The 9,187-nt window shown below is 39.6% G+C and overlaps 1 protein-coding gene across 1 annotated transcript in view; it reads right to left on the bottom strand.

Annotated features, from left to right (window-relative positions):
- LOC102384375 (von Willebrand factor D and EGF domain-containing protein-like) overlaps window positions 1-5,292 on the bottom strand; it is a 328,357-nt gene extending 323,065 nt beyond the window's left edge. Inside the window, exon 1 of the mRNA XM_025214561.1 lies at window positions 5,196-5,292. Coding sequence (XP_025070346.1) covers window positions 5,196-5,292 — 97 coding nt within the window. The remainder of the gene's footprint in view (window positions 1-5,195) is intronic.
- Between the last annotated feature and the right edge of the window lie 3,895 nt (window positions 5,293-9,187).

Below are 9,187 nucleotides of genomic sequence, written 5' to 3'. Positions count from 1 at the left end.
CTCCAGTGGCAGGAAGGGGAGGATGAGCTGCTAGTGGGTGGAGTGGTCCCTGGTCTGCGGGGGGTGGAGGGTGCTGGGCTGTGGTGGAAGGGGACCCAGTTTGGGTGGTCCCAGGGAGCACAGCAGCAACAGAGGGAAGGGTTGGGTCCCCATGCAGTTCATGCAGGCAAGCAGACTCCAAGGGAGAAAAAAATAAAAGATCAGGCTTGCCACTTTTTTTTTCCCCTTGGTAGAGCCTGCCTTCCCAGGCTGCTGCCAGGCTGCCTGCATGGGCTGCCTGCAGAGCACCTGAGCCCCACAGAGCCTTGTGCTTCACTCCACAGCTGTAAGGCAGCAAACTAAAACTCCTCAGAGGTGTTTTAGTTTGCTGCACCCCAGTCATTTAAGGTGCATTATGCTGCTGAATGTGCTACAGTGGCTGGAATCAATGTGCAATATACCGCTGATGCATGTGAACAACAACATCATTAAAGTGGTGCAAAAGCATTTAATCCACTTTAAAATGTTGTGGACACATGCCCCTCATTTCATCTACACGTGTTCTATTAAACCTTATTAAACAATCAAAACAAGTTTGCTTTTTGCAATAATCTAAAGAAAAGTTTCCTTAAGTTAATATTTATGTTTCATGTTGCCTATGCTTTTGGATTCTGCAAGGCCTTCCTGAGCCATTTCCTTTCTAATTAAACTGCTATAATTAAAACACCCACAGCATCTTGTGTATTCAGTGTCCCACACTTTAAAATGGTGGTGAGGACACTTTAATTAAAGCTTGCTTAGTGAGCTTTAGTTAAAGAGCCCTTGCTGCCATTTTTAAGTGCAGAGATGCTGAATACATGTGATCCTGAGGCTGCTGGAGCGTGCTAATTAGCACACTTCAGCAGACTCAATTAATTGAGGATTGACTCAATTAATTGAGTCTGCTCCAATATGTGCTAATTAGCATGCATCAGAGCAGGTGTCGGGTACATGTATAGGTGCCCACAGAGTCCAGCGTTCTTGCACTAAATGCATTTTGTAAATCTCTATAACTTTGACAAATCATAATCAATTTTCATCAGGCCATCAAAAGGCACATCTGTGAGTTACGGATTGTCGGTCTGCCAAATTTCAAGTTTCTAACATCCACCACTGACATACTAAAGTTGTTCAAACATGTCACTCAATATTTTTTAATGTAAAAGAGTATTTTTCCCACTCTCTTCATTACTCCAAACAGCTGCACCATGTTGGCTTTCTTATGAAACAATTAGTCTGTACTGAGAGTAACTGTTCCGTATTTTAGGCAGAGAGAAGACTGAAAAGGTTATGAGCAAATAGAAGTCAACGTGCAACTACAGGCTCATTATGTGCTCTGCCTATAATAATGATGTAAGGTCAGATTCCAACCTTAGTTCCTGCAAGTGTACATCGAATTAATTCTATTGAGGTCAGGGCAGTTACTTTCCATATATGCTGCTTAAAAAGAAACCCAACTTGATATATAAATATTATTAAATTGTAAAACAAACAAACAAAAGTTGGATAAGATACACAAAACATTTTGCTCCATTTTCCTTGTGAACTGTCATTGCTCATTTATCCCACTATTCCTAAACACTGTTACATTTTCACATAGTCTCGATGCACATATCTACCAGATGAGTATGGACTATTTAGTTTAAGGCTTGGACCATAAAATGAGGCTTGGACCTTAAATTAAGGCACAAAAAAGGGAAATAACAAATGCCAATAGGAGAGCTAGGAAGGAGGGTGGACAGCTAAAACATAGGGAGCTGAGAACTGCTTTACTCATAGACTATGGGGCTAAGTACTACAGACAATCAAAAAGCACGAGGCTGAATTGATGCAGTCTTTACAGGTTAGTCTAAGCTGTGTAGATTAAACTGATAAGCAAGTGAATAGATATTAACTTTTGATTCTGGAAATGCAGCCAAATGCCTGCAGTGGCCCAGCCCACAAACCCCGGGTGGTGGGGGTGACAAGATGCTAGAGCATGCCTCCCTGCTCAGTTGGAGCAGACAGCTTGCACCAAGGGTAGCCCACCCACCCTGAGAGGGGGGGACTTAGAGGGGAGATGCAAAGCATCCTGGTATGCTAGTGAACTGTGAATTAACTTGAATCTGGAGGGGATCTGAGACAGAAGTTCAATAAACTGATTTAACCTATGTCAGTTAAGTCTGATACTTCTCCATCCAGGTTCATCTTAAACCAGTTTTGGCCATTTTGAAAGAGGTTTATGTGTGCTGAACTTCTGTTGTGTTACAGATTTGAAACAGTTTCCAATCACTTATATCAGTTTGTCTCTAGTCTTGATGTACTTCATTTAATGGCCTGCATTTAGTAGAAGCCAATGCCAGATGCCTAAGAGGATGATATAAAAGTTCCATAAGATGCATCTACATGAGATGCATTAATGCACATTAGCCCAATTTAATATGCACTATGGGTGCGTGTCTACATGTGTGTGGAAATGCAGGTAACAAATTTAGGAGCAATTAGTTAAAATACATTAACACACATGTAGGTGTGACCTAGCACTAGCTTTAGTTCTGTGTCTGCCCAGCCACTAGGGGCACATGCTAGGGCTGCAGGGACTTGGCACTAACTTTAGTGCCAAGTATCTGCATGTGCAGACACCTGGCAAAAAAAAAAAAAATCACTTATTGTGCATTATCTTAATGTACATTAAATTTAGTTGTGCTTAAACGCACATGTAGATGCTCCCATAGTGGACAATTATGTACTGATATGTCCATAGGAAACTTTCCTCCTAACTCTAGGCAGTTAGTAGTTGGGTTTTGCCCAGAAGTATTAAAGTTTATAGTCCTTGTGCATTTTCATCTGATCTAATCTAATAGTGGAGCAGTTAGAGGACCAGAATCATAGGGTTACTTTAGCTGTGACTATGCATAAAGCAAATTGCATTGGTTTATTTTGGTTTTCACTTTTTTCAGAGAGAGGAAGATTAAAGCTCGTAGGATTAAAAGAGAGATCAAATAGTTTAACATGCCTGGTTATTTTCTGCCTTAGCAACTGTTTCTTTAAGTCATGGTTCCATTGCTTTTTTGTCTTGCAAAGTTAATTGCTTGTCTTGGTTGCACTTCATACACTCTAGTTACCCATCCAATTTGCACTGCATCTTTCTTCTTCACCCCCTTCAGCCTCAAATACACTAAGATTCTCATTCATATATAATGTTTCAATTTAACTTGTATGAATTTCATGATCTTGAGTACTAGTTTTTGACTCTGCATATAGGCCATGTAAGAATTCCAAATTTTCACAGCCCTCCTACTACATGAAAGGCTTGTAAAGGGAAAGAAATCATGTTGATGCCAATGTATAAATAACTACCTAATTCAACATTCAGTGTGTTCATAAAAAGACTTCTTTAAGTCACTGTTTGTCTTTTGACAGGCTGTCTTATAGAGTTGTCTGAGAAAAGTTTGTCAAGCTCTATGTAGTATTGGCCCACATCTATGAATCTCTAAGTTGCTTTTATTATTGTGGTGGATGCTTTACTTAAAATACTCCAGCAGAGGAGCTACACACATGGGTGTCCCTTTTATGTTTCTCAATCATACAGGATGGTGTGAAACCCCAAAATAATGAATTTACCCTTAATGACTGTAGGCTTCACCGTTCCTGCAAATATGCCTGAAGATGATAAAGAGAGTTCTTCTTTGCTCTTTAAAAGATTTTTCTTGTGCTGCTTCTTAATGAGGCAGCTGCAGAGAACTGTGTGGTCAGACTTTCCTTATTCACACTGAAATCCTTATGGGATTAGTAGATTTGTTATTTTCAGAGTATAAAAGTAAACAGCATCTGGCTTTGTTAATATCATTATAATGTCACAGCACAATCTGTCAGAATGTAAACTGTTTTGAGCAATTTCAGAAGAAAAAAACAAAACATAAAAAACTCTGAATCATCTAAAAGACAAAAAGCTATTTCCTAATTCTTGTTTTGTATTCCCACTTTAATAAGTATGTCTATGCATATTACCTTCAATAACAAAACCAAAGTGGAAAAGCAGTTGCTTTGTTACCAGGAGTTAAAAGGTCATTTCCCCTTGATGAAAAAGCCTTTTCTATCAGATAAGTAGCTGCTACACTCCATAAAACTGGCAACCCTTCAAAAGGTTTTAGAAATTAAAGGCATTGTTTGAAGATAAAGAAGATAAGGTCATTTGCCTTGTGTTTAGTCCTGCAAACCTTACTAGGTGACCCTTTGATATTCAAATGAAGAGTGCTCTAAATTGTTTTATCTTTATACAGCTAATGAGTACTGGCTGATAATCACTTTTAAAACCACCAGGAACCCTTTCTGAATTAAATTTTATAAAATATCCCAGCATATATTCAGCAAGGGATAACTGCTGTCCCATACTGTACTTAGGCTTTGCCTACAACTAATAACACTGTAAGGTTTTCATCCTCTGACTTTTCTCTTTCTCATTTTGACAGACAGTAATAGTTCAGTAATTGCTGACATGATTTTACTGTTGTATAATTACTGTGTCACTCTGATATATCACTTGAGTAAATTAATAAAACTGCACAAGTAAACTAGCAAAGCCTGTTTCCTATTATTTGGGAATATTGTAAGTTAAACAAAGCTCACATTTAATATGTACAGTACCAAAAATGACTCATGACATTTAATTGCCAGAAACAATATAACCATATATTATTATATGTGTAATTAACTGAACTATAACATCTCTGCTTTTAATATATAGAATATATACTCCTCTTGGAGAAGCAAATTCTGACTTATGCGACATTTTTGTTTTATGGTTCGTTTATGTATTTTGCTATAACTGATACTGTTTAAATCAGTTGAAACTTCCTAAAAGAGATAAATATTTCCAGAACACCTCTCTTTTCTCAAAATCTTAAAAAAGAAAAAGAAGCCAAAAAAAGAACAAACTCTCAAAAACAGAAAATACTGTGCCTTCTAAGCAGGCTTCAGAGACCACAGCATAACTTACTGCTGTGTGACCACTTGTATTTTGTTAAGTGTACATTTTGATCTCATTTCCATCCTGATTTTCAATACACTGTATAAAAAAAAAAAATCTATCCTTGTAGCTATTGTTCAAGAGAATGTGTAAACAAGCTGTTCCTCTTACTTCACAACATGCACCCACGAAATTACTGTCAAACGATTAAGAAATACAAAATCCTTACCTAATGAAGCTGATTCAATGTAAAGATTCAACAAGGAAATCCAAGAGAGGTAAGCAACAAGTAGGAGATGCTGATAGAAAAATATGGGCTGATGCATGTTGTCCAAGACACGTTTTATCCAGGCATCTGCAGTTTCTTAGAAGTTAACTTTAGAAGTGGTAAACTTTTCAAGACAAGACATCAGCTTCCCTGTATGGTGAAGTATTCTTTTTCCCCTTTACCTTTTTCTTTTGTTTTTAAGTCCAAGCTCCTGAGGTTGCCTTAATATATTTTTAATCCTAACATTGGCAAGAGGGAACCCCTCCAGCTGTACACAAACTACATATATAAACACATACACAATATATTCACTGATCAGCAGATTGTAACCCTGACTCCAGCTGCTCTGATTTACACACCCTGTACACACACAGGGTGGGAGCTGCATGTACAGTCATTGTCAGGTTCTGTGACTTTTAACTTTCAACAGAAGGAGGCGGTTCTGGGCAAATTAGGGTTGTAAACCAAACACACTTACTTATGCAAGATACAAAGGAGAAAACAAGAATTGGAGATCACTGCAACTACAACTGACATCCACAATGCAAAATTATTTACAGGAGAACAATTCCAAACTGTTGCAATCTTAGAGCGTAACTATTTTATTTCAACTTTGAGCTTTGGTTTATCCCAAACTCATTTCCCACGGAAGTTACCTTGTGCAGAACAAATATCATCTTTTCAGGGATAACAAAGAAAGGACTTGAAATTGTGACTATTCAATGTTGTCTACCATCTTAAACACACTATTGTTTCTATAGTACTGAGGTATAGTTCTGTAGCATTAAAACCCACATCCCATTATGAAAATAAGATGTGTATCTCACTTAGGTTAACCCATCAGCAAAGGTGTAATACAAATGCAAAGTAGATGCAAGTGTTATCTTTCTTAAGCACTGTTTTCTAAAAGCACTATCTCATTTTAAATTTCCCTGTTGCTACAGCATGGTTGCATTGTGGCATGTACACTCACACTGAACAATCTGTTTAGTGTACAGTAACATGTACTGTCAGTTTAATCTGTAACATGAGGAATTTGCTGTTAACTCTTATGCTGTACTCTGGTACTGATAAGATGTTGTGTAGAACACAGGATATTCCTTCCCACTGTTCAGTGTGTTTTATACCTGCCATCTCTCTTTTCTTGTCTCTTCCTGTCAAGATTATTTATTTTGTATCTGTTCATTTAAATAAATGTACATCATCTGCCTATACAGTGGCATACATTTCTGTAAACATTCAATTCATATTAGGTTAATTAGTGTAAAAACAAGAGAGGCTGTTTTATTTATAAGGGATAAACAAAGCCAACTGTATTTTTTTTCCTAATACCTTTTTCAATTTGTAACTGAGAAAGTTTAAATAAGCATGGTCTTCAGGTAAGTACACTCCCACTTTCAGGAATGGATTTGAAGAGAGTAGTGCAAGGGTCCCTCTCCATGTGCAGGTAAAGGCATGATTGGATCTAGCATGTGATCCACATGTGCATGGCAGGAGGTGTGACTGTGGGACTTCACATTAGATCCAATCACACCTTATTACTGGTGTAGGGGGAGCCCAGTCCTGTGCTCTCTCTGTATTGGGAAGAAGCAGGGTCCTGCAGCTGGGAGTCCCTTTTGCTTATGGGGCTCCCAGCTGTGGCAACTATGCACAGCTGGGACTGAGAATCCCCAAACCTGGCAGGGCTCTTGGTCCTGGCTGTGCATGTAATGCAGGCAGAACTGAGAGCCTCAGAAGGTGTGGGGATTCTCAGTCCCAGCCATGTGGGTAGCACATCCAGGTCTGAAAGCCCTATCAGCTGTGGGACTCAGCCCCCGATGTTGTGGAGTGCTTCTATGGTCTCCCAGCCATTGGGGCTCCCTGTGGCTGTGAGATCACAATGGCTGGGAGATCTCAGCAGCTGCAATCTCCCAGCCCCAGAGGTATGTTGTGCTCCTCAGCAGCTGGGAGATCACACCAGCTGCAGTCTCCCAGCTGCAGAACTGCCTACACATGAAAACTAAAGCTAGGAAGAAAACAGCTATAGAGTTATCACATATTTTTTAGCCTTAACTTTATAGCTGGTTGGACCTTTTTAAGTCATGATAGTTAATTTGCGTGTAGCTAAATGTATTGTGTAATCGACAAAGTAATTGTGCAATAGATATAGGCTAGGTACAGACAATCAAAAAGCCCATGGCAGAATTGATCTAAGTTATGCAGTTTTCTGTAAGCGGTATAGTTTAGATTGGTACTAAACAGAATGAACATTCGCTCTTTGCTTTGGGGATGCAAATCTTAGATCAGAGTCTGTCATTTTTAAACCAGTCTGTGTGCACCAAACTTCTGTTCTGTTGTGTGTATAGACTGGTTTCCAATCACTTATGCTCATAAAAGTGTAATGGCCATACCTGGCCATAGTGTAGAGGAGGCCTAAGGTCCTTGTAGAGTAGTATAAGGTCCAATTGGACTAGTCTTATTTATGCCTTTTGAACTCACTGCAGTCTTTCCGTGGACTTCTGTTGACTTTAGATCAAGGTTGTATAAGGCTGCTAGGGGTCCAATCCTGGCCAATTCTGAAAGTTTCCCATGAAGTGCTTATCAGCCTCAAGTGGGAGGAGTAGCAGGCACTTACTACCTTTATGATGGCTTGTTAAAATTAAGGTGAGCCATGGGTGATAGCTACCACCTCAAAGGAGAAACTCCAGAGGATGGGATGAGTCCCAGCTTCCTCCTTTCAGTTCTCTTACTTAGAGCTTCAGGGAAAGCCTTGGCTTCTTTGGGATCCTAAGCTGCCTCTCCTGAATGTGGGCACTTACACCTTTTCTTTCAAAGAACTCGTTAGAGTTATTTATTTAGAAAGAGAGATGGAGAAAGAGTGCACATCTTTGACTGGAGCACTTACCCAGATTCAGCTCCTTCCTCTGCCTATGGGGAACCAAACACACATTTTCTCTCTTTCAGAGTGCCACGAAAAGGAGGCGACAGGCTATTCTGAATGGAGACATTCTTTGCCTTCTTTCTGAAGGTGTGTCACTGCAATGAAAAGGATTCAAGATTCATAAGGCTACAAAGAGCACAGTAAGGAGTGTGAGTTGGTAACCTCTTGGTTAGTGCAATTACTTGGGAAGGGGAAGTCGGGTTCTGACTTTCAGAGCTACTATATAAAAGCGTGTGTTTGTGGTGGGGGTCACTTCCTCCTCTCACCATCTTACAAAAAAAGTGTAGATTGCAACTTCATTTGGAAAGAGCCAGAACCTATTGAACCTATGTTAGGTGTGCTCTGAAAACACTAGGGATGCCTATACATGTACTCAGAGGTGGTGGTGGTTTTAATTAGTGCAGTTTCCATGCAGCTGTTCTAATTAAAACACCTCACCATCATGTGTATTAATCCCCAATGTATTTAAAACTGGCTGTGGGATGCTTTATCTAAACCTCAGTCAATGAGGTTTAGTTAAAACACCTTGTGGCCATTTTGAAATGTACAGGGGCGTAATACACATGATGCTGCAGCAATGAGGCACTGTTCTAATTAGAATGCCAATAAGCACATGTTTAGGGAGCCTGGGTTTCTCAATCTGATCAGGCTGAGCTGTGAGCTAAGCATTGATCTGCTTAGTGACACCATCTGACACTTTTGAGCAGGTGTAGGGGCACAATTCTAGAGCCAAAAGGGAAATTAAAGTGAAAATCTATGGAATTAAGGTGCCCCCTTCAGTTAAGGTAGTAACTAAAATGGAAAGTTTTAAGATAGCATTTTGGACTTTATTGCTTCAGTTCCACCTAAATTCCACCCAAGGCCTTTGTTAGATCTAGCACCATGTATTGGGTGATGTCTGCTTCTCAAACAAGCTGGGAAAGAAATTAGGAAAAGCATCATGGCTTTTAAGGGGTGCAGCAACCAAGCAGTTAATGTATTTTGATCCAGAGTCATGTGTCTGAGCTCTCCTCCACACTTATCCTGAAGGCTG

This window comes from Alligator sinensis, unplaced genomic scaffold (genome assembly GCF_000455745.1).
Source record: "Alligator sinensis unplaced genomic scaffold, ASM45574v1 scaffold1176_1, whole genome shotgun sequence".
NCBI classification, from domain to species: Eukaryota; Metazoa; Chordata; order Crocodylia; family Alligatoridae; genus Alligator; species Alligator sinensis.
This window is presented reverse-complemented; position numbering and strand designations above follow the sequence as displayed.